This window comes from Pogonomyrmex barbatus, unplaced genomic scaffold, assembly GCF_055798465.1.
Source record: "Pogonomyrmex barbatus isolate J1 unplaced genomic scaffold, ASM5579846v1 scaffold14, whole genome shotgun sequence".
NCBI lineage: Eukaryota > Metazoa > Arthropoda > Insecta > Hymenoptera > Formicidae > Pogonomyrmex > Pogonomyrmex barbatus.
The window spans coordinates 404,578-428,410 of NW_028297110.1; the positions used below are offsets into that span (position 1 = coordinate 404,578).

Sequence of the window (23,833 nt, forward strand, 5' to 3'; positions counted from 1 at the left end):
CCGCCCCTGCCCCTCTCCTTTGTTGCGTTCAACTCGGAAATTCGCACACGAGTCTCTGAAATCCTCTCTCTTCAACAAAGCGAACGGTTCCTTTCTTGTATTCTTTCTCTCCTTCTCCTTCGCTCTAATCTTTTCTATCTGTTATACCGCCACGCGAACCATCTTCTTATATGTTCTGTTCTACATAAAAGTAAGATGTGTATCAAATAATATAGTTTTTATCATTCCCTTTTACGATTTAAAAACACTACACCTATCCTTTTTATCTGTGTTCTCTTTATTTTCTACTAAAATCAATTCATTCGGCAAAATCGTAGCGAGTAATCTCTGCAAGTAAAACTTGACATAACAATTCATTATCCTTCATTTAACGACTTTTTTTTCGTCCATTTGCTATAATAACAACGATGACGATTTCGCCCTATATTAACAAAGTAATATACATATTACTCTATAAGTTAATAGCCGATTAAATTAAGTTTGTTCGCACTGCTTGTCCTTCCTGCAATCATAGATTTTTTATGTCTCTTCCACCAACGTTATGCATATGTTTATCTCACTTTAGAAGATCTGCGTAGAAAATGCTAGAAAAAATTCAACGCTTTGCGCAGATTGGATCATACTTTTAGATTTAGATTGCTTTTATATTGGCAATATTGTTTCTTCTAGGGAGAGCAGTACGGACAATCCAACTGGAAGCTCTAACCTAACTTTCAAGGTAATTTATCATTTCCGATAGAGTGCAACGCGATCGCCTGTTTCGTCAGCATCAGCATATTCACGAGGACTTTTCGTTAAGGACAAATCTTTTGTAAAATGGTAAATAAATTGAATTGCTAACTAAACCAAAGTCATTCAATGATGTAATTTCGCGAATGTAATGTTGTACTTGCATTATTCCACGGTCATATTCAAATTCACGATCTTATTCGCAAAAACCGGTGTCCTTGCCATCGACGTGAAGGTTATTTTTTTCTTTGACAACTTTCATTTTTAAGGCTCTTTCGTACGATTACGAGATATTGCGCGATTACTGAAACGACTTTTAGTAGTTCGCGGAACTTTCTTCACTTGCAGAAAGGCGTCAACTTTATTTATAGTTATTTAGTTAACAATACTAACGATAAAACGTACTCTCAAACGATTCATGTTTCTTTGATAGGAATGGTTTAGCGTAATGTTAAATAAAGTTATTACTAATAAAGTATAAAATTTACATACACTTGCTAAAATTGCTCGACAATTGTCTCGTTGATATAGATTAAGAATTGTAATTGATGCTGAAATAGTTTCAGAACGTCGCAACTTGTAGAGCAAATCTAAAAGGAGCTACGAGATTGGTGCGACCAACAAGAAACTTAAGAAATGGCTCAAGAGAACGTATTCTGTCGCCTATGCTTCCACCAACATCGGTGGAATTGCTCGGTGCACAAATACAATCGGTAAATTTTTTTATATGAAAGTAAATAACATTGACTGTAAGCAATGATACTTTTACAGATTCGACTGTATTCAAATCCATCACGACGGCCAAGCTTTTTGTCTCAATTTGTCGAGAATATCAAACAAGAGATGCAAAAAAACAAAGAAATGAAAGAGTCGTTAAAAAAGTTTAGGGAAGAAGCTCAAAAATTGGAGCAATCAGAGGCACTGCGAACAGCACGACAAAAGTTTCAGGCTGTCGAATCTGAAGCCAGCAAAGGTTCAGAAGTAATTAAGGAAAAATTCGATACACTTAAAGAAAAGGTATATATATATATATATATATATATGGAATATTAATTTATGTAACAATATTAAGTACATATAACTCTACAAGTCTGTTTTTAAAAGATGCAAGAAGTCATTGAGGAGGCGAGTAAGTCTGAACTCGGGAAACGCGCCGGCCAGTTGGGCGAAGAGATTACGAAATCAGCCAAAGATGCGGCAGAAACAATTTCCGAGAAGAGCCAAGCACTTGGTAAGACAGGTGCATTTCAAACAATATCGCATACCGCAGAAGCTGTACGGAATGAACTTGACCAACATGGAATTCTAGGTAGATAGATTTGACAGAATAAGCACAGAGAATAGAGAGCAGATTAAATTTCATTATTGCTTGATGTAGGCAAAGTTTACGTCCCACCTAAGAAATTAAGAAAGAGAAATGAAGTGCCAATAGAACCTAGAGAAATTATGCCTGATGAGAAAGCGACAGGTGTAGAAGTGCACAAAGACTATGTATTTTCCAATGCCTGGCAAAAATTTAAGGTATCTATCTACGATGTCTCATAAATTTCATATAGTGTACAAGTTAACGATACATGTGAATAAACATTAATGCCTTTATTTAACAATATCGGATGTTCTTTTAAAGGATAATAATCCATACGTGAATAAAGTAATGGATTGGAAGATGAAATACGATGAATCGGATAATGCCATACTACGCGCTTCCAGATTGCTTACAGATAAAGTTTCAGATATTATAGGCGGACTATTTCAAAAGACTGAATTATCAGAGACACTTACAGAAATCTGTAACCTGGATCCTACTTTTAGTAAAATACAATTCTTGAAAGATTGTGAGACCGATTTTATCCCGAATATTCTTGAGGCGATGGTCAAAGGTGATCTCGAAATTCTAAGAGATTGGTGTCATGAGGGACCTTACAACATAATCGCACAGCCACATAAGGAAATAAAAAAGTTAGGTCATTATTCAGATAGTAAAATTTTAGGTATGTACTTTTTTATGAATTCTGTTTCATTATACGTTATGTGCTTCAAAATTAATTTTAAAAAATCGCACAGATATTGACAATGTGGATCTAGTAATGGGCAAGATGATGGAACAGGGACCGGTCTTAATAATTAGTTTTCAATCTCAACAAATTATGTGTGTGAAAAACTCAAAGAACGAGGTGGTTGAAGGAGATCCCCAAAAAGTAATGCGTGTCAATTATGTCTGGGTATTGTGTCGTGATCGAACGGAACTCAATCCTAAGGCTGCGTGGCGTTTGCTCGACCTTAGTGCTACTAGTTCGGAACAATTAGTATAGTGCGTAAGTGAACAGCATAAACTGGATTATTTGAAAGTTTGTACAGTGGAATTACCGCGTAGTATGTGATATCATTCTGTACATTGTCATTATAATTTACATTAAAAATAAGTGACCGTGACAAGAATTCCTTAATGACCGTATTAATCGTTGATCTTACGTACATAGTGCACAGCGTATTTTCTATAAATAAAAACATTTATTTATGTAGACAAGATCTTAACAACGTGATATTTGTAAATTTTAATTCTGCGTAAATACATACACGTTGCTAAGTTATTACTTTCAAAATAATATATTTGTAAATGCATCGGTATCATATTGTCTAATATAATCAACAATCGCATATTTGCTATTTAAAATAGATTATAATTAAGATAATGTACATTCATCATCCTTATAACGAGTAATAATTATTATAATTGCGTTTTATTTAATAACGTTATATATTTTACTTAACAAAATTTTCTTGTTCTTTTATATACATTCTGAAAAAACCAAGATGATTTTTCAAAGAGAAATTATTTGATATTTTTCTGATATAAAAAGGGATAAATATGAAGGCCTAGACACAGTAAAAGAAACAAAAAAAAAAAAATTAAAAATATAGAATTAGGAACAAAAAATTAGATTGACAGAACCACAGTTTCAATAACAATTAAGGAATATCAAAGTATTCCTTCAGTGGGCGAAAACAATGTTATATTCCTAATTCTTTATATTTAATTGCTTATTCTTTACACGCGCATCTACTCCTCGAATATCCATTTCATTATTTTCACATTATTGATAAATATTTATATCATGACCTTCTTCAGTCGTTGCTTTTTCCATCTACAAATTCTTGTTATGCACTTCGTTTTTCATATTTTACTAATTGCTTCTTTTTCTCTGATAATTTTTTATCTCGCTTAGTAAAGCCGAACGGAAATTTGGGATTTGGGAAAATCAATATCTTTGTATTTTGCTGTTGTTTAATGGTCAATGACGACAATGACTTTGTAACATTCAGTACTAGCGTGGAATTCCATTTTGTCTTCCTATTGATTCTTTAATGATTACTCTTTCTTTATTTGCATTTTATCATGCTCCAAGTTGAACTGTATGATGCATGTTGCCCTAGTCATCTCCTGGCCTTAGTCCTTTGACATGTCGAAAAATGTTATCTCCTTCCGTTCTATGATATCAATTATCAGTATCTTCGTGAACACACTTTCATCAACTTTATCATGATAAGCGAGACAAGAAAATATCAGAGAAATAGTAGTTAACAGTAAATTGACAAATAATTCTTATAGGAAGTAGACATATTCTATCGGCAAGATGATTAAAATAAATTTTATAAAATGTTAAAATCAGTAACGTGAACATAATGAATTTCAAGTTGAATTTACTCACAAATGTGGAACTCTAAGTAATGTTTCATTCATCATTCTAAATACAAATGCTGTAATTCTGTTCGAAATTCAATGAAACTAATGGATTTAACATGCTAGTTGGAAATATATTCAGATCTGTAATATAACCATATATATTTTATAATATATGTATATATATATATATATATATATATATATATATATATATATAATTTTATAATATACACAATATATATATATATATATATATATATATATAATATATATTATAAAAATGTACATGTGTACATGCAAGTATGAAATATTTCGAATTATTCTAAATGGTTTTTTTTTGTTTAGAATATTCATAACATTACAATATCTTGTAATCTTTATATAAATATACAATGAGTTATAATTTTACATAATTTTGAAGTAAAATATTCTAATCAATATGTCATGTTCGCGTTTGGTATATATATATATATATATATATATATATATATATATAAATGTACATATGTATATATACAAGCTGATATTAACGGATGATTAGAGTGTATAATATTAAATATAATTAAAATTATAAAGAAAACTGTTCTTTTTTTTATTTATAGATTGTTGTACGAGTTTTTAAGATTAGTTTGGATTAAAATAACAAAATGTTATCCGAATAAACGATTTTAATATTATTGAAAAAAGCATAAATCATAGTCATTAATTATCGTAGACAAGCAGAATATTTATGTTATTAGGAGCGATGTCATAAATTTAAAATATTTAATAAAAAAGAATGAAGGTCAATTAATTAAAATTAATTAAAAATTTGAGAAAAATATGGACTAAATAACGAACAATAAAGTAAAGATCTGATATTAACTTATTCAAATTATGAAAAAGATAAATATAATCCCTATTATATTTGTGTCTTTCATAATTTGAATCAATTATATTAGATCTTTTTAAAGATTACAGCACAATACTCTAATTAATTGTTATTTTCATGTTTGTTTTGACTTAAGTTTACTTGCGAATGCAGGACTTTGTGGATTGGTCAAGAGTTTTGTTGCTGTCTTAACGACCGGTGGTTTAAATACTGGCATCGGTCTGGCTTTTATTTCCGCTTGCTTACGCAACTCTGCTTTCATTACTTTTTCAGATTCGAGTTTCTCTTTTTCGATTTCTTGACGTCTTGCTTCCTCTTCCATTTCCTTGCGTCTTATCTTCTCATTGAACTCTTGTCGTTCTTTCGCCCGTTTATCGGTATTTAAGAGTGGGCGGTTTTTCAACGATGTGATTTTCTGTTTGTCAACAGTGCAACCGGTATTCTCTGTTTTCTGTACATTCGGTTCCATGTTCTCTTGATCTTCATGTTTGTTTTCTTGTTCGTTTATCATTTCCGTACTTTTGTCTTTTTCCTTCGATCTACCGCGCACCATCACGGGTTTGAAAATCGGTACTGGATTCGCGCGGAACACACGCGCTCGCTTATCTTCATCGAGTATTTGTTTTACTAATTGCTCCTTTTTTTCTGATAATTTTTTATCTCGCTGATCAAAGCTGAAGGGACTTGGGAGGATAAATTTCTTTGTATTTTGCTGTTTAGTTGTTGCTGATTGTTGTTTAGTGATCAATGACGGCAATGATCTCGTAAACTTCGGTACTGGCCTGGCGTGGAATTCCACTTTGGTCTTATTAGCCTCTTGCAGATTTTTTAATCGTTGCTCCTTCTTCATCTGCAAATTCTTATTGCGCGCCTCGAAACTAAATGGTATAACACGCGTTACGTTTCTCGTGACACTGGTATCTTTTGGTACGCCGAAAAATGTTACTTCTTCTTGTTTTACGATAATACCAGAAGGATCGGTTACTAATACTTTTGTGACCTTTTTTGGACAGACTTTATCGCGATGAAGTTGCGGACTCTTAGACTTAAATGAACTTGTAGTACAAAGTTTCTCTCTGGATTGTGTCACAGAAGAGGCATTCGTGGCCACTGTTGAATTGTTCATGACGCCAGTGGTTTTCGTTACAATACGTGATTTTCGCAGAACGCTAGGCGGTATTGGATTAGCTTTTATCGGATGTTTCTTCATTTCTTCCATTTCCAATATTTCACGTTCTTGTTGGCTTAGTACAGTAACAGGACGTGTTCTGTTCTTTGACATAAGTGCTGGTGAAATCGGTACTGTTATTTTTAGACGATTTTGTGTCGATTTCGAAATATTAAGCGGCTTAGTTGTGTTTACCTTGTTGCTTCTAGTGTGGAAACGCTGAGGAGTTTCATTTTGGAAGCGCGACACTGCTTCTGCTAGGCTAACATACTTCTTATTGGCTGTTGATATTCTGCGTTTTTGTAAGCTTGGTCTATGGTTATACCAGGTAAGAACTGTAGAACTGTGCTTATTCAATGCTTGATTCTGATCTTTCTCGATCTTAGCGTTCACATTAAAGTCTCGTTGGGATTGAATACATTTATTTGGTATACCGCGATAACCAACAGATCTAGATGACTTAGTGAGTTTAGTGGTATTTGATGTTTTCGAAACATTTGACTCTTGAATAGTTTTACTCAGTGCTTCTCGAGTTTTAGATGGTTTTTTACAGAGTTCCAATTTTCTCATTGCATCATTAAGCACTTGATCATAAGTGGTTTCTGCTACATCTACTACTTCTTTATTATTACGATGCTTTGGAGAGACCACCTTGATAGGAGTACTCTTTATAATATCCAAGTCTTCCTGTACTTTTGATTCGATGCATGTAGCTTCGTGTATTGGATGTGTTTTCTCAAAGAAATCCTGAATCCGCATTGGACTAGAAGTTTCGGTAAAATCCACCCATTGTGGTGCTTGTAGATCAAGATGATCTTCCATCATATAAATTTGTAAGATGTATGGTATATACTTCACAAAAATGATAGTTATGGTATCAAAATTATAAAGAAAAACAGCAATGGATATATCAAAACATGAGTGTTATCCAACAACTCTTGATAATCTGCAACATTAATTTTAAATTATTTATTTTAAAGATGTATCTGGAATCAATTAATGAAGAATTCTGAATATATAACTTATATGTTATCTCTAAATTATATCCTATTTTCATGTCATATAATGAACAAGTATATATAACAACAAGTATATAACAAATATAAATAAAATGCCAGAGAAATATATGTTTGAAAAGATAAATAGTGTAACTTCTGTTATATCAATAAAAATTTCTTCAAGTTACACAGATTTCTAATAAAATCTTGAAAAACTTATACTGATGCAACCTGTTCAATTCTTATAAACAATTAGATAAAAAAAAAATGATATTGCAAAAGAAACTAAATGTAAAAGAAATATCGATGTTTGTAATTTTCCATATCGTCAATTTATCTTTTGGATAAATTAAATTTCAGATTCAACATTGTCTTGCTGCAAAAGCAAAATAAAAACCAGTACGATATACTCACATGTAATTATGTTATTTACGACTCTCGTTTCACATACAAATTGTTCGTTGAGAATTTATACACCAAAATTTCTTCTTTTTGAGTTTTATTCTTATCTTCGCTCGATATATAGGAAAATCTATCAATATGAAGAAAAATCTTTGTAGGTAAGACGGAACGATACGTCAGCGAACGTTTCAAGAACAGAACCAACGACCCAACGACAGAATTAGGAGTACGTTGCAATCGTTGTACGCGTTTAAGTTTAAATCTTTCGATGCCTCGTCTGGATTGGTCGCATTGTTGCTAGCCGAGTTTAAAATCTCGCGCACGCGCATCAAATGGCGCTCAATTGATAAAAATAATAGATGCTGTGAATACTTCACTTGGCTTTTTTCAGGCCGTTTCTAAAAATTACGTAGAGATTTAATCGTAAATTTCGATTCTTCAATGATATTAATTTATTACTTATTCCTTTCCTATTCTTTTATTAGAAAGTACGAGTATACATTAATACGTACAGCTACAAAAAGATAACAGATATTATCACAATACATACGCATGCGCAGAAAAATATTCGTACTTTCTTTTGATTGGTTATTGAATTATTACGCGTTTTCATAAAAAGACAACTTTCAGTCCCAAAAACCTTATGCCGATGAATAACGCGTGTAATTGTGCGCGCGCACGTGGTGTGTGTGTCACGAATTGCATATATATATATATATATATATATATATATATATATATATATATATAGTAACTCTTGCCACTAGAAATTTAAAAATTTTATTTAATAATCAATCATTATTATTTTTAAAAAAATTGCACTTTATAAATTATTGTATGATAAAAATTACAAACGTGATTCTTGAAAAAATTATAGATCATATAATTACAAAAATATAATTTATTTAATAAATATTTTTCATCGTGGCTTTAGAAAAACTCATTCTATAATCGGAAATATAATTTTTTCTACTTGCTTTGGATATTGCAAGGATGTTTCATCTTTTTATTTTCCGGCCAATTGCATCAACAGTCTTGTTTTATTAACTTAGTTAAAATTACTTTTAAATTCATATTATAATGAAATTATTACAATTTACTTTACATAAACAAAATTATAAAAACTTTTTACATGGAAAGAAAAAATCATATTAATTACAGTTGAAAAATACTGACTGATACAATTGGCCATATTTTCTTATTTCAATACATTACGTTTTATGAAAATTCATCTAATTCCAATGATTCTTTTTCACGCTCTAATTGTTTTACGGCATTCTCTAAGGCAAATAAATGTTCATCTTGCACACCAGGCGCTATTGTACGCATTGCAGACGCTAATTTATAGAGATATTCTATATTAGAACCACTGATACCACGCGAAACAAGTATGTGTCTTGCGATTGTATCTATGTTCTCTATACCAGCAAAATTTGGATTATCTTCTTCACCTATATAAATAGTGAGGTAGAACGGAGCTTCGTTTGAAGCAGTCGACAGAGATGATGTTGAAATGTTTGTTTTCGAAAAATCATTTAAAGACACATTGGCATTTGAACCGCTTTGGATAGATTTTGAGAAATCACAAGGATAAAAGAGAACCGTTTTCTTTATGTAACCACCCTTTTCTCGAAAATCCAAATGGTTCACCACGTTATCTATGTTCTCGGAAGATATCTTATAGGCAAGTCCCCATACTTCGTCATCGGGATTAGTAGAGGCGAGTAATGTTACCACACGTCCAGGCTAAAATAAAAGCAGAAAATTATTATCGATGCAAGAAGTCAATCAGATACTTCTCGGGGCAATGATGTATTTAAAAAAATACCTGCATATAAAAAAGACTGATAACTATAGTTATCAGCTAATCAAAACTATCTCGAGGTGTACCTTCTTTCCGAGGATACTTACTCTATTGGGCACGCCTCTATGATCAGTACTTTTTTGATAAAAACGCCTGACATATCCTTTGATATGACCGACAAGCTTCTTCTCGTATGGAAAATCCGCTTTCCATATCAAGGAACCATAACCAAACACCCACATGTTCGCTCGTTTACGATGTTCACCAAAAATTTTTTTTACCGTTGACGAGAGTGACAATCACGTCATGCGCGAATGTAGATTTCTAGCCTCTAGAATAATGTGCTTGTCTTTCAATATCGCAGCATAATTTGCAGGAGAATTCACCCCGAAATTATGCTCCATGTTATGTATGTACACTCAGGTCCAGGTGCGTCCGTTAGTTACATCGCCCAAACATAACCTGACACATTCCTAAATACGTGACAAATGCACCAGGATATGAAGTATGAATATCGTACTCGAAATCAGCGTGAAACAATCGTGATTACATCTCGATGCATTTACTTATGATAAAATAATATTTTATCATACGCGAAATGGCATCGTTATTATTATGTACAGACGTTTTAGCTATTCGATGTGTAGAAGATCTCGTATTCGTAGGTTAGTTATTGGTACGATTAAAATAAATAATTTATATAATTTATATAATATTAGCACCAATATAATTATAATTTGTGTATAATATGTATTAATATTATTTAAACAATTATATTACATTAAGGATAACAAATTTTTTAGTGTTAATACACAAGATTAGTAATACATACATATAAATTTGATAATTCAAAATCAATTGTAAATTTTTTGCAATTTGTAGACGCTTATTATAATATTTTATTGCAGGAATGGGACCAATTCTTCATGTCTTTAGACATTCTAAATTAGAATATAAATTGGATTGCTTGTATCCAAATAATATACATGGGATTGTGGTAGGAACAAATAAAAAATTGGCTGTATTTGGTGCCAAGTCTATATGTATATGTAATATTGTTGAAGAAGCATATGGAATAAAGTACATAAATTATATTTAAATATGACAAATAGATATAATTTTTAATGCATGATACATTTATATAGTTTATACATTTATAGATAGTTTTAACATTAAATTATATATACAATATTTTTTGTTGTTATAGAATTGAAAAACAAAGCACTGATCAATTCAATGATTGGATAATTGCTATAGAATGGATATTGTTCAAGGAACGAATGCAATTGGCAATTTTATTTGCTCATAATTATTTATTTATATATGATATATTTCATAAAACTTCACAAGTTATAAGTTGTGAAAAAACATGCATACTGTATCCTTATATAATTTTCATTAATTAGTTTTTTTATTGAAAATATATAAATCGTGAGTTTTCTTAATTAACATTTAGCTATGGTGGTTCTATATTAGAAACTTCTCAAGAGAATTTAGTCATTTTCAGTGGAACTGTGTTCCAAGAAATTTTAATATGGGAAATAGATACTAAATATTATAATTCTAATAAAAATATGCCAGTTTTGCATCGTCTAACAGGACACAAGGTTTGACAATCATATTTAAAAATAGAAATAAAAATAAAATAAAAATCTTATCTTGTAAATTTATTTCAGGGTGTTATTTTTTCTGTTGTTTGTGACCCATGTTTACAATTTATTTGTTCTACATCTGACGATAGAAGTGTCAGATTCTGGAAAATCAAACATGAAAATTCCAAAAGTAATATAAATTGGAAGACAGTAAAACTAGTGCCAATAAAAACAATATTTGTACATACAGCAAGAGTTTGGAAAGCTATAATCAGAAATGACATTATTTTGACAATAGGAGAAGTGAGATTTAAATTTATATATGAAAATTATAACTTGATTTTATATAAATGTGTACATTTTTATGAAATCTTATTGTTCCAGGATTCACTTATATGTACATGGTCACCATCAGGTAATGTACTTAATAAAGCCTATTATAGAGCACCTATATGGAGCATTGATATGTCTAAAGACAACATGATATATGTGGGTGGAGGTGATGGATCTGTACATATACAACCTTTTGGATCCTGCAAGAGACCAGAAACAATTATTTTACCTGGCAATACATGTGACTTTCCTCGATACATATCTTATTTGCACGATGGCACAATTTTGGTTTTTACTGAATTGGGAACACTGCTACATTATGATGAAGAAATGATGTATAAGAGTACCATATATTTAACAGAAAATCGCTATTATATTATGCAAGTTTCTCCAAATCGCTGTTTTGTTGCTTTAGCATCTAGAGAAGGATACATAATGATATGTAAAGGTAAAAACACTTATTATACAAGAGAAATTTTGATATCAATGAAAAGATATTTTATAAAAATATTGATTTTTTTCATTCAAATTATTTTAATTAATTGAATCATCTAGTAAAACCATGAATCAAATAATTTAAATTAAAATTTATTTTTAGAATATTTAGGAACTTTACGACAATATGAGAAAGGAAAAATAATGAACTCACAAATCTTTTCTTTGCAATGGTTGAGTGACAATCAATTAATAGCATGTGGAGCAAATGGTCTTTTAAAATTATTCTTTTGTACAGAGAATTGTATGTATATTACACACACACACACACACACACACACACACACAAAATCATATTGTAATTTACTTTAGAACATATATTTAATATTAAGGTTTTATGTAGGTGAACTTCAAATGCTAGCACAATATATATTACCTCCCAGTCGAGAATGTTGGTTAACCGCAGCTACAATCTATACTCCTATGTCAATGTTAATATGTGGAGATAGAGTTGGGAATGTTCATGTATATAAAATATATTGTAATATTAACAAATATATTGATAAAAATCTTGAAAAACCTATTCAAACACTTAGTAAAGTTCATGGTAAAATGGGAGTTCAGTCGTTTAGTGTATTTAAAGAAAATTTAATTACGTCTGGGCGTGATGGAATATTGAGATTTTATCAAGTGCGTGAAGAAACAAAACCCTTATTAATGTTGCACAAAAAGAAGATGCCAATGGACTGGATTAGTAGAATATTAGAAGTGAAAATGAAAAAAGTCGGCGAAATAAAAGAGGATAAGAATGTTTTTATATTTGGTTTCAAAGAGGTATAAAATGAAAGATATATGTTAATAATAGAAGATAATAATAGAAAATAAGAGAAGAAATATAGAAGAAATTTTTCTGATACAATGATATAATAATTTCAGGTGGAATTTATAATATATAATTTATTGAACGAGACCATAGTAGTCAGAATTCCTTGCGGTGGCGGTCATAGATCGTGGGACTGTATAATATCACATACAAAAGCAAGTTTTGCTTATCTAAAAAATAAGCAGATTCATATATGTGATTTGTCTTCTTCTGTTTTGCTTTCGTATCCTACTTTACAGGTATGTAACATTATTTTTTAAAAGAAAATCTACATCAATTTATCATTCTTTTTTTCTTATCTAGAATGGTTTTCACGTGAAAGAAACATGTTGCTTGCGATACATATCAAACTTTTGTCAGAAAGATATTTTCATATCTGGTGGTGAAGATTGTACTCTTCGCATCAGTAGTTTTTTTAAAAATGAAGATAATTTTTACACCTTCAAGAATTTAGGAATTTTTGATGGCCATCTTTCAGGCATAAAATGTATAAGCGTTATTGAATTACACAAGTTTACGTTCAAATACCTAGTCTTTTCTGGTGGGGGGAGAGCACAGTTAAAAGTTTGGGGGATAAATTTTGGATATGGTCAGTCAGAAACGAAAAAAGTACAGCTAAATATATGGTGTTCTGATATGAATTCTCATATGCTTTATGATCAAAATCAATATTGTAAAAAACCTTGGCAGGAAGGTAAACAATCTTGTAAAGTAGAACCAGAAACACGTTACATGAACATTAATACATATTATTCTTCTGACCAATTAAATTATGTATTAGTCTTCATAGGTTGTGGAGATGGATATTTAAGGTAATTTGACCTATTTATCAGGCATGAGACACTATTTTGAAAAAAATTATAAAATAATATTGTTCTTTCTTTTTATTCTTTTTACAGATTACTTGTGTATGATATTGTAACTAGTAATATATATTTAAAAGTATCTACTAAATATATAGATCGTTGCATCTTAAAGATGCATATATTATCACACAAATGCAAAATTATTATATTAACGATGACTACTGATGGAAAATTACGTTTTTTCGATTTCACTGACATAATCTCAAGAATATATAAGGATGCAAATTCTGGAAACCAAAATATTATAGATTTTAATGATGTTCCGTTAGCAGAATTTAGTTTGCATCAATCTGGAATTAATTCTTTTGATTTAAAACATATACGTGAGGACGAATATCTCTTGACTACTGGTGGCGATGACAATCTTCTCAATATTGTCTGTTTTCAAATTTATGTATCAGAAAATAATAAGTTATCTGCTAAAATATTATCTAAATGGAGCACAACATCTGCACATTCCACACAAATCACAGGTGCTTTAATAAATTTATACATCTTTTAAATTATACATATATTACGTACTTTATAAAAATTTATAAAAATATGATGCTACTAGGTGTGAAATTTAAAGATGAAGATCAAATATGTAGTGTGGGAATAGATCAACAAATCATCGTTCACAGGTATTCGTGTTTCAATGGGATTGTACATGCAGATATTTTAACTCAAGTATTCACTTCTGTCCCAGATGTACAAGGTATGGAGTTATGGCGTTCTGATAGGTAAGAGTTTAAAAGTTTATTGAATATTACAATTATATATTTTCTTGCGACACTATTTTACAAAAGTAAATGTTTTATTAATAGGGAGAATGATACTGTTTGTATATATGGACGAGGCTTTGAAGTACTGTCCATCTAAAAATTTCATAATCCATATCATTTAACTAACAATAAAAAAGATTTTCTATGAAAATGTCCCCATATATACTGTAAGGTATAAATATATATATTATAATAATTTATCTATGATATCTCAGATCGTTATATAAATTGAATCATGCGTTTGGCAGCAGAATAATTGATTATTCTTATTCATATTTTTTATTTGAATAGAAATTAGAATATTTTTGAGAAATAAATTGTACAAATATGTAAACAAAATAAAAATTTATCTTATCTCTAAATAAATAAATAAAATTGTATGTTTAGTCTAGATATTCGAAATGTTAAACTCAAAATGTTAAAAAATTCTCAATTTTAAATATATTTCAATTCGAACTTTTATACGAACTTTTATATTGTTTAACCGAATATTGTTTAAAAATTGAAAAAAGATATTCGAACGGATTTATTAAATTAATATTACATTTGTTATACAACACAATTTTTTTATTATACAATACATTTGTTATACAATATGTTGACCAGACTCACTATTGTCATAATGTGACAACAATGAAGTTTTAAGATCTTCAAGATTTTTCTATATTTTGTAATCAATCGATACGTTTAAAAATTTTGTTATACGACAAATATAATATTAGCTTTAGTCGCCAGATGTCAGATGTGTCGCAAAATAATGGCGGCACAGTGTACACGAAAACAATATTTGGACAGTAAAATATTTGTACGTTTCCTGGCGATATATTTGTAAAAATTACATAAAAAAATTAATTTACTTAAAGATGTCTAGCATAACGATATCTGCTATAAGACCACGAACTAGTATCCTCGACAAATCCTTAAGCAAGGGAAAGGGAGAGGTTAGCTTGAGCTGTTTTGCTCTTTTATTCTCAGAATTGGTACAATACTGTCAAAACAGAGTATATACCGTTCCAGAGCTGCAAAATAAGTAAGAAAAGTAAATTATTTTTTATCATTCATGTTGCAATTATTCAAAAATATATTTTCTTTCCACTATGATCAGACTGGCCGAAATTGGAGCAGAAGTTGGGCATAGAATAACAGATCTACTCGTGGTACGAGAAAAAGGTGGCAAACGCGAGATAAAATTGCTTAATGTATTGCTATTTATCAAAAGTACAGTGTGGAAGTCTCTGTTTGGTCGAGAGGCTGATAAACTGGAACATGCCAATGATGATGAACGTACTTATTACATAATTGAAAAAGAGTCCTTGGTAAACAAATTTGTATCAGTACCCAAAGACAAAGGAAGTTTGAACTGTGCATCTTTCGTTGCCGGTATTGTGGAGGCTGTGCTTTGTGATTGTGGTTTTGTAAGCATCTTTTAGCATTTTTCAAGGCAATATTTAATTTTTATACTTATACACTTTTATATACCTTCATGAGACAAAAAAACAACTTGTAAGATTGTTCTGTAATATTGCAGCCCGCAAAAGTAACAGCACACTGGCACAAAGGCACCACATACATGGTTAAATTTGATGATGCTGTTGTTGCACGTGACAAGCAATTGGAAGATCGATAATAAAGACATTACTTTTTCTACACTAAAAAAGAATATATAATATCTATACATTTATCTTATTAATTATTATGATAAATCCATAGTCTTTATTAAACTCGTATTAAACTTATATTTTATATGTACATATCTTAAAATTGAAGTTTCTTATAGTCAAACTTTCATAACTATATGCTTATAAAAATCTTTAATGTTTTCCTTTGCCAATCTTATTTTTTCTAATGACACATTGCATTTGATATCAATATATTTATATATTGCTTGTTGTAACGATTTATTTTATTTTCTCTTTTTTTTTTATACAATCTACCATTAAGTTAAATACATCAACTATGTATATTTTGTTAAAATAAACTAACAGAATCTATGCGATCTATCTGCATAAGTGATTTGTCCAGTACGATACAAATGTTCTCGTGCATCCTGTAAGAAAATATAGATACGTCAGTTATATCTTTATATAACTATTTTTTCATGGTCCTTAAATGTATTTAGCTTACTCTTCTAGTTTTTATAATCCATGCAGTAGCTGCAATAAGACCTGCAATAAATCCCACTCGTGTGATGTATCCTATTGCTGTAGGTACAAAATAAAGCTCTGCCGATGCTTTGGTGGCAGACCATCTATATATTCCTGTATCAAACTATATACATAAAATGAATAATCATGACAAAATTTAAAATTTGCATTTATTAAACATTCGTGATTATCAACAAATTACTAAATATTGAAATACAATTATTATTGTTGTTTTAGAGATTTCAGAATCTATTACATAATTTCTATATCAATAATTATATATTTCAAGTATATATAAATAGAAGTGATTCAAGTAAAAATTATAATTATGCATGTATATACATAAATGCTACGATTTTTAATTACTGTTATTTTGTTATGTGTACTTTTAACATTAAATATCGTTTCACGTTTTCTAAAAATATTGAACTTTGAATATCTATATATATAAATATATATATATATAAAGTAATTCATAAGTAATAAAATAAAATACCAATAAATGATGAATAAAATATATAAAAATATATAAGTCAAATATAAAAATTGTGCGTAAAGACAAATGTAAATATTTGTGGAGTTATAGGTTAGGATAGGTTAAATGTCCGCATAAATACATACGAGGAGGCTTTTGGTCGGATGTCCCGAATCTTTCAGATACATTTCGCGCAACTGCTTCCGTTTCGCATCTCTCCACAACGCGACTTCTTTTTCCCTTGGTGTGAGATTATATATCTTTTTAGACGACATAACTTCTAATTTCTCGTAAAATTATCTTTCGATCTCTTCTCTGCTTTATCGTACGAACAAGTCCACGATATTTACCGACCGATAATCACAAAAATACGAAACTAACATTACTTTAAAATAAAAATATGAAAAAACGCGATAATTTTTGATACGTTTTCTTTTTGAATATAAAAAATACTTCAATCATGCATACATAAACTCGCAATTTTTGTTCCAAATAAAAAGCTAAGTCTATAAAATATCTTATACATTGAGAAAAGTGAGAAAACATCTGCCACATAATGCTAAAACGTGATCGGTTATAAGTGTTCGATTTATCGCTCAAAACAAGTGAAATGTGATATGGTCAATGTAATGTGCGGGCTTTGATCGCGAGTTATCGTTCACGAAAGAGATGTTTCGCAGCTTCCCCTTACGAAGATAATTATGAATCTGGGTTACTCGATACTCGCTTATCGTAGGCACATGACTGGCGACGTCATAATCGTCGCGTCTCGCTTTGCGCAAAACGGCATGGAACGACGAAAATTCATCGCGTTGGAATTCGACGAACCAACTTGATAAGCAACAAACGCACCGCGCTGCGCTGCGCCATGTGCATCTAAACAACGCCGATATATGCCGGAAGACTTGGCTGCTGTCACCCGCTGTGAATCAGATGTTCTATGGTAGTGGGAAGGTAATGTTGGAGAGGGAGGAATACAAAAGAGCGTCGCTGCTCGTCGCTCCATTGTTGCAAATAATCCTGATTGTTGTCACTTCGTCGTAGTCTTCGTTCATCGCCTTCGGTAGAGAGCTTGTAAGTTTCTATACATATTCTTTTTTTATTATTTATGATGCTCAATTGAAATAGCGCAAATTTTCTCGAGTTAGTCCATTTGCAGCGATATTAAATGGATATTTTCTTTCCTCGATGCTTCAATGTTATCCATATTACTATATCCTTATTATTCATATATACGTAGCAATGCTCGATTATGTTTGCCTAACTGTGTAAGGAGAAATTTATAAATTGTGTATTTCTAACCTAAAAAACATAATAACGTAATAACATTCATTGTATTGTTATCGACTTGGTTTCTTTATGTAGAATGTATTAAACGATTGGTTGAATCTGTATCTAAATAAGCTTTAAAAACGGACCTACTTGTAACCGTTGTTATTATTATTATAAGCGTATTTAGAGTGATCTAATCGCTACAGGATGCAAGCGTTTTTCTCGCAGCTTTGTCAACTTACACATGTATCCTGCATGACACTTGTTAACGGACAAAAATGTCCGTTTTCAAAGAGAAGTAGAATCTGTTAATTTCAATTGCATCTTTTGAAAACAGCAATAATAATTTTAAGAAGTAGAATCAACAAACGATTCTAAAATTGAAATTAGTACAAATTAAGTGATTGTTCTTAATGTTTTTCTTTTGTTTGTTTATTTTTATGTTAAACAAGGAAAACTCGAAATTAGAGAAACAAGAAAATTGGAATTAGTACGATTCCATTTTTGTATCTGTATATAAACGAGACGAATAGTGAAGTTGGAGCAACGCGAAGATCGTCATATAATATCAGGGTTGCCAATCGAATGGCCATTTTGCGTGCTAAATATTGTTTATCTTTTTGTTTTGTTAATTAATTTAGCTATATTTAATATTAAAATTACTAAATTTTAACATTTCATTAGTCTTTATCGTTTTTAACATATTTGACACATTGCGAATGCCTAAATAGTCAAAATTACAACATATTTCAAATATAAGAAAATACAGCTTTATTCGCTATATTTATAATTTTTTGTGTACAAAAACTGTATATTAAATATGTAAATTACTACATTATATTATAATTATTAATTATTAAAAACACGATAAGTAACACGGACATATGTACGTATGCGTATTGTGTATAGTGTAACACACCAACACACACACACACACACACACACACACACCTGATTTCAATAAATTTGCTTATCATTCCGAGTGTATACATACATATATAATAACTATGCATAACTAAGATAAAGTATTTTTTTGTTTTCTTTTTATATTTTAAAACGGCAGTTCATTATCACATATTTCGTCATTTCAAGGAAAAAATGATAAGAACAAAATGAAATGAACACTCGATATTTGCGATATATCAATACTTGATTTTATACATAATTTTGTTCTTCGTATAGATTGAGCAATATCCTGATATAGACTACAAACACATGACGAATTTGAAAAATACCAATACCAAAATAGTAGACAAAAGAATATCACATCATTGTAAGAAATCAATAGACGAAAATTTAGATTTATGAGAAAGCTAAAAATATTATATTTTTAACATCAACTTTTAATCTTACTTCTTACTAATAAATAATTTCATCATTCATTTTCTTTTGAACATTCAAAGAATAGCCAACAGAATCTAAGATTCATGTGAAAAAAAAGGAATATAAAGAAACTGAGGCAAAATCTTTCGGGATATACACACGGAATCACATACAAATACGTGTAAGCTTGTTATACGTATGTATATAACAATAGGTCTGTTCTTTTTAGCAGAACTGGCTGCACTAGTTCAGAGTTTATCTTTCTTTTTCCAGTATAAGAAAGAAAGATAAACTGTGAACTAATACAACCAATTCAGCCAAGAAGAACATTCTTTCTAATTCTAAAACGAAGCAAGTGGCTCATTGTTTGACGCGTCGTTACGAGATGTCGACATCTTGAGATCCGTCATCCCACGTGATCGTGCACATTCCTCGCGTGTTCTAGTGTTTTAAATCAAAACAACGAGCATTGTCTAGGCTAAATCTAGATCGTATTATCTTCGTATTATCGTGGTTTAGCATAGATTTGTATTGTAATTATCGAGGAAGTAATTATGAGTCATTCGTTATATTGGTCAAAATTATCATTGCCTAGATAGGATATAGAAGGACTCGTGCAACGATTATTTTTTTCTTCGGAGAACGTAAGAGAGGAAAAGTAAATGTTGAAATCGCGAATGGCGTTCGTTCGATTGACCTCAAAATGTTTTTTTACGCACATATACGCATATTGCGTGAGAATAAATGCGTCATTTCTTATGCGGATGCTAGCTCCTTATCAGAAAAACAAAGTCGTTTCGAGCGTAGATGCTCTTCTCGGTGATAACTGGGTTACAAAAAAACATTGGATGGTCACGCTGACGCAATGCTTCCTCTGAAATTCTGCGCAATTTTCGAAATTTCGGTCACGTGTATTTGCAGTGTCAGGACAAAGTTCTGTCAAGCTATTAATGACGTTTTTTTATTTTCTTCTTTTATACATACATTTTAACCTCTGTTGAATGCTCAGCATTTCAACTTCAAATTCACAAGATTTTCCTTTTTCCATTCCAATCTTTTAGATTATATCTTTATTTATTTTGAAGAGCTACTGAATAGTTTAGTGTTAAAACAATTGCTGCAATCAAAAATATCATTTAATAAAAGAATCTTAATAACAATAGATATAAAAAAATATACTCATAAAATTCAATAAAAATATCCACTATAATATGATAATACTATATATTAAACAAGCAATCGAATAAGAGTTGCAAAATTTTTGTATATTTGTATTTTTAATTAGCAATATAAAATTATTTTGTTTTAGATAAAGTTATATATATTGTATTAACTAGCTAATTCTTATTTTTAGGTAATTTAATTAAGGAATAAATATGAAGGGCGCATTGACTTTGCTATTACTGGCAGTGCTTGCCACGGGACAAGCCATTTCTTTTAACAAAATCTTGGATGCTGAATGGTTCATTTTCAAGGTATAAAATTATTATACTTGTTAATAAAATTATTGTAGTAACGTGATATTACATCTTGCATTATCAAGTAACTTAAAAAGTTTATATATAATGAAAATCTACCCTTCTATATCCAGTTATTATCTTTATGATACTAATACTGATATAGATATCATCTATTTAACAAACTGAATGTTATGGGTCATTATCAAATGTTTACTGGCGAATATTATTTGATCTCTTTAAAAATTATAAATATGATTTGAGGCATAATATAAGAAATTCTCAAGTCTAAATGATTATTGATTATAAAAATTAAAGAAATTAATGATTTTTTATATAGATAAAAAATAACATTGTAAAATGCATTAATCTAATATTTCAATTAGTAATTTAAATGACAAACTAAATATTTATATTATTTTGTTTATTTTAAGTTGCATCATAAAAAAGCCTATAAATCTCCAATTGAAGAGGGATATAGAATGAAAATTTTCTTGGATAATAAGCGCAAAATTGCTGAACACAATCGCAGATATGAGATGAAAGAAGTTTCCTACAAGCTAGGAATGAATAAATATGGAGATATGGTAAGTTCTGAGAAACGCAAATTATTTGAATTATGAATCAAGCAATTTCTCATTAAATGCATATTTCTTTTGTAGTTGCATCATGAATTTGTCAATACTTTGAATGGCTTCAATAAGTCAGTGAGTAATATAGGACAGTCTGTAGGAGCAACATTTATCTCACCAGCTAATGTTGTATTACCAAAAGAGGTTGATTGGAGGGAACATGGTGCTGTCACTGCAGTTAAGGATCAAGGACACTGTGGATCTTGCTGGGCATTTTCTACAGTAAGTTTTTAATGTTTTTTTAATGCTGATTCAATTCAATTTCGAACAATATTAATATCTTAAATTCTAAAATTTTCAAATTGTCAATATCTCAATTCCTTTTCGAATAGTATCATTATTTTAATTATTGAATTATGTTAACCTTTGGCAATACTTTATCTTTTTTCTTGCAGACTGGATCTTTGGAGGGACAACATTTCAGACAAAGCGGTGTTTTAGTATCACTGAGCGAACAAAACTTAATCGACTGTTCTGGAAAATATGGGAACAATGGATGCAATGGTGGTTTAATGGATTATGCTTTCCAATATGTCAGAGATAATAGAGGCCTTGATACTGAGAAAAGTTACCCATATGAAGCAGAGGATGATAAATGCAGGTTTGCATAAATTATTTTGGGTGATTAAAACATTTCATAGAGAGAATCTCATGACTTATTATATTCTTGAAATTCCAGATATAATCCGAGAAATAATGGCGCTACAGATGTCGGTTTTGTAGACATCCCGCAAGGAGATGAGGAAAAATTGAAAGCTGCAGTTGCTACCATAGGTCCAATCTCAGTTGCTATTGATGCCTCTCGTGAATCCTTCCAACTTTATCGTGAAGGTACATATTCATGTACATTTAATATAGCTATTGTAAAAAATTTATTCAGATACATTTATGGCATTTGTAAACATTCTTAATTTTATAAATCGGATACTTAATCCATAATAATTAATGAGGTAATTCTTGTATTATAAAACTTAAAGTTTTTTACTTTAAATCTTATAATTTTTATAGGAATATACTACGATCCCGATTGCAGTTCGGAAAACTTAGATCATGGTGTACTGATTGTTGGTTATGGTACTGACCCAGAAACTGATCAGGATTATTGGCTGGTAAAGAATAGTTGGGGCGAAACGTGGGGTCGAGATGGTTACATTAAGATGGCTAGAAATAAGGAAAATCATTGTGGTATAGCATCCAGTGCCAGCTATCCTCTCGTTTAATTATTGTTAACAACTTTTTTAGCATATTGTGATTTGCTAATTGAGGCATGACAGATGTGTTTAGGGGCCTAATGAAGTCCTGCGATATTTAAAAATATTTCTTATATAGTTCTTGAAATAGTACAATTTTTTAAAAATATATTTTTAATTTAAACGTAAATAAAATTTTAGCATTCCTAATGTCAGGTGATTCCTTTTTTTACCACGTTACGAGAGACATTGTAGTTACAAGGTTTTTTCCAACTTTCTTAGGTCCCTATGTGATTAAACATTCTAAATAAGAGCAAGAAACATTCGCCAAAATTGCGAAGGTTGTGAGCTTTGAAAGTGGCGGTTTGTCATTAAAATGTTCACTTATTAAAGTGATCGCTCATTAAAATGTTTATTAGATTTAGTGATAATTGTGGACCATTACTTCATTTGTATTTAATTTATATTTTCTATTCTATATCTGCTGTAATATTATTCAGCTATTTTCTTGATATCCCAAGAAAAAAGGTTAATATTATTTCACGTATAAACTTTTTTTTTAATTTTATTCGAACCAAAATATAATCAAAAGTCCAAATCTAATAATAAATAAGTCTAATTAAGCAGTTTTAAGTTGTCATATAGTATCTCAATAGTTCAGAGTTACATGAGTCTTTGTTTGCTGAGCAAACTGATCTCTATTTTTTAGAAGGAAACATGAAAAATAAAGAAATTCTTCATAATCATGTCATTCTTATTTACCTCAAACATCAGATGTGAATAATGTGAATGATGTGAATAATAAATTGA

General features: G+C 30.3%; 7 protein-coding genes across 12 annotated transcripts; 4 read left to right on the forward strand and 3 right to left on the reverse strand.

The window, feature by feature from the left end:
* The first annotated feature begins 55 nt into the window (after positions 1-55).
* On the forward strand, positions 56-3,168 carry LOC105424808 (mitochondrial import inner membrane translocase subunit TIM44). Its single transcript, XM_011635242.2, has 8 exons — positions 56-190; positions 670-819; positions 1,290-1,442; positions 1,501-1,746; positions 1,834-2,038; positions 2,108-2,250; positions 2,357-2,720; positions 2,794-3,168. The coding sequence occupies exons 2-8, from the start codon at positions 817-819 to the stop codon at positions 3,039-3,041; spliced, it is 1,362 nt and encodes a 453-aa protein (XP_011633544.1). The 5' UTR covers positions 56-190; positions 670-816; the 3' UTR covers positions 3,042-3,168.
* Positions 3,169-4,024: 856 nt separating this feature from the next.
* LOC105424810 (targeting protein for Xklp2) lies at positions 4,025-8,573 on the reverse strand. The gene is made up of 2 exons (XM_011635244.3): positions 7,866-8,573; positions 4,025-7,399 (listed from the first exon to the last, which is right to left on the reverse strand). Exon 2 carries the CDS (start codon positions 7,276-7,278, stop codon positions 5,401-5,403), a length of 1,878 nt encoding a protein of 625 aa, XP_011633546.2. The 5' UTR covers positions 7,279-7,399; positions 7,866-8,573; the 3' UTR covers positions 4,025-5,400.
* Positions 8,574-8,736: 163 nt separating this feature from the next.
* Positions 8,737-9,901, reverse strand: LOC105424813 (putative glutathione-specific gamma-glutamylcyclotransferase 2). Its single transcript, XM_011635247.2, has 2 exons — positions 9,765-9,901; positions 8,737-9,599 (listed from the first exon to the last, which is right to left on the reverse strand). The coding sequence occupies exons 1-2, from the start codon at positions 9,897-9,899 to the stop codon at positions 9,072-9,074; spliced, it is 663 nt and encodes a 220-aa protein (XP_011633549.1). The 5' UTR covers positions 9,900-9,901; the 3' UTR covers positions 8,737-9,071.
* A 46-nt stretch (positions 9,902-9,947) lies between these two features.
* LOC105424812 (tRNA (34-2'-O)-methyltransferase regulator WDR6) lies at positions 9,948-14,910 on the forward strand. 4 transcript variants are annotated; one of them, XM_089072933.1, is made up of 14 exons: positions 10,181-10,322; positions 10,566-10,737; positions 10,865-11,035; positions 11,114-11,264; positions 11,334-11,552; positions 11,634-12,030; positions 12,181-12,321; positions 12,421-12,851; positions 12,954-13,139; positions 13,204-13,712; positions 13,800-14,239; positions 14,323-14,389; positions 14,455-14,488; positions 14,573-14,910. In XM_089072933.1, exons 1-13 carry the CDS (start codon positions 10,256-10,258, stop codon positions 14,483-14,485), a joined length of 2,982 nt encoding a protein of 993 aa, XP_088929059.1. In that variant the 5' UTR covers positions 10,181-10,255; the 3' UTR covers positions 14,486-14,488; positions 14,573-14,910. The 4 variants fall into 4 exon arrangements, with proteins under 4 accessions (XP_088929058.1, XP_088929059.1, XP_088929055.1 ...); XM_089072932.1 differs by lacking the exon at positions 10,181-10,322 and adding an exon at positions 9,948-10,086 and having other exon boundaries at positions 14,323-14,488; XM_089072929.1 differs by having other exon boundaries at positions 14,323-14,488.
* Positions 14,911-15,137: 227 nt separating this feature from the next.
* Positions 15,138-16,526, forward strand: LOC105424811 (trafficking protein particle complex subunit 31). Its single transcript, XM_011635245.3, has 3 exons — positions 15,138-15,560; positions 15,636-15,945; positions 16,059-16,526. Exons 1-3 carry the CDS (start codon positions 15,394-15,396, stop codon positions 16,155-16,157), a joined length of 576 nt encoding a protein of 191 aa, XP_011633547.2. The 5' UTR covers positions 15,138-15,393; the 3' UTR covers positions 16,158-16,526.
* Positions 16,404-17,540, reverse strand: ND-B15 (NADH dehydrogenase (ubiquinone) B15 subunit). The gene is made up of 3 exons (XM_011635248.2): positions 17,296-17,540; positions 16,655-16,798; positions 16,404-16,577 (listed from the first exon to the last, which is right to left on the reverse strand). Exons 1-3 carry the CDS (start codon positions 17,422-17,424, stop codon positions 16,509-16,511), a joined length of 342 nt encoding a protein of 113 aa, XP_011633550.2. The 5' UTR covers positions 17,425-17,540; the 3' UTR covers positions 16,404-16,508.
* A 262-nt stretch (positions 17,541-17,802) lies between these two features.
* On the forward strand, positions 17,803-23,766 carry CtsL1 (cathepsin L). Of its 3 annotated transcripts, none has more exons than XM_011635249.3 (7): positions 17,803-18,223; positions 21,099-21,219; positions 21,636-21,788; positions 21,864-22,055; positions 22,229-22,434; positions 22,513-22,664; positions 22,842-23,766. In XM_011635249.3, exons 2-7 carry the CDS (start codon positions 21,121-21,123, stop codon positions 23,051-23,053), a joined length of 1,014 nt encoding a protein of 337 aa, XP_011633551.2. In that variant the 5' UTR covers positions 17,803-18,223; positions 21,099-21,120; the 3' UTR covers positions 23,054-23,766. The 3 variants fall into 3 exon arrangements, with proteins under 3 accessions (XP_011633551.2, XP_011633553.2, XP_011633552.2); XM_011635251.3 differs by lacking the exon at positions 17,803-18,223 and adding an exon at positions 20,259-20,388; XM_011635250.3 differs by lacking the exon at positions 17,803-18,223 and adding an exon at positions 20,270-20,402.
* The last annotated feature ends 67 nt before the right edge of the window (positions 23,767-23,833 follow it).

Bases quoted from the DNA above. Each gene is read 5' to 3' on its own strand.
- LOC105424811 (XM_011635245.3), top strand. From the start codon at position 15,394: ATGTCTAGCATAACGATATCTGCTATAAGACCACGAACTAGTATCCTC. The intron at 15,561-15,635 runs GTAAGAAAAGTA...CACTATGATCAG, and splicing joins GTTCCAGAGCTGCAAAATAA to ACTGGCCGAAATTGGAGCAG. The intron at 15,946-16,058 runs GTAAGCATCTTT...GTAATATTGCAG, and splicing joins TGCTTTGTGATTGTGGTTTT to CCCGCAAAAGTAACAGCACA.
- LOC105424812 (XM_089072929.1), top strand. From the start codon at position 10,256: ATGGCATCGTTATTATTATGTACAGACGTTTTAGCTATTCGATGTGTA. The intron at 10,738-10,864 runs GTACATAAATTA...TTGTTGTTATAG, and splicing joins GAAGAAGCATATGGAATAAA to AATTGAAAAACAAAGCACTG. The intron at 11,036-11,113 runs GTATCCTTATAT...ATTAACATTTAG, and splicing joins TGTGAAAAAACATGCATACT to CTATGGTGGTTCTATATTAG.
- LOC105424808 (XM_011635242.2), top strand. The intron at 1,747-1,833 runs GTATATATATAT...TGTTTTTAAAAG, and splicing joins TCGATACACTTAAAGAAAAG to ATGCAAGAAGTCATTGAGGA. The intron at 2,251-2,356 runs GTATCTATCTAC...GTTCTTTTAAAG, and splicing joins ATGCCTGGCAAAAATTTAAG to GATAATAATCCATACGTGAA.
- LOC105424810 (XM_011635244.3), bottom strand. From the start codon at position 7,278: ATGATGGAAGATCATCTTGATCTACAAGCACCACAATGGGTGGATTTT.
- ND-B15 (XM_011635248.2), bottom strand. From the start codon at position 17,424: ATGTCGTCTAAAAAGATATATAATCTCACACCAAGGGAAAAAGAAGTC. The intron at 16,799-17,295 runs GTATGTATTTAT...TTATGTATATAG, and splicing joins ATCCGACCAAAAGCCTCCTC to TTTGATACAGGAATATATAG. The intron at 16,578-16,654 runs GTAAGCTAAATA...ATTTTCTTACAG, and splicing joins GGATTATAAAAACTAGAAGA to GATGCACGAGAACATTTGTA.
- LOC105424813 (XM_011635247.2), bottom strand. From the start codon at position 9,899: ATGTGGGTGTTTGGTTATGGTTCCTTGATATGGAAAGCGGATTTTCCA. The intron at 9,600-9,764 runs GTAAGTATCCTC...CTTTTATTTTAG, and splicing joins ATAGAGGCGTGCCCAATAGA to CCTGGACGTGTGGTAACATT.
- CtsL1 (XM_011635249.3), top strand. From the start codon at position 21,121: ATGAAGGGCGCATTGACTTTGCTATTACTGGCAGTGCTTGCCACGGGA. The intron at 21,220-21,635 runs GTATAAAATTAT...GTTTATTTTAAG, and splicing joins CTGAATGGTTCATTTTCAAG to TTGCATCATAAAAAAGCCTA. The intron at 22,056-22,228 runs GTAAGTTTTTAA...TTTTTCTTGCAG, and splicing joins CTTGCTGGGCATTTTCTACA to ACTGGATCTTTGGAGGGACA.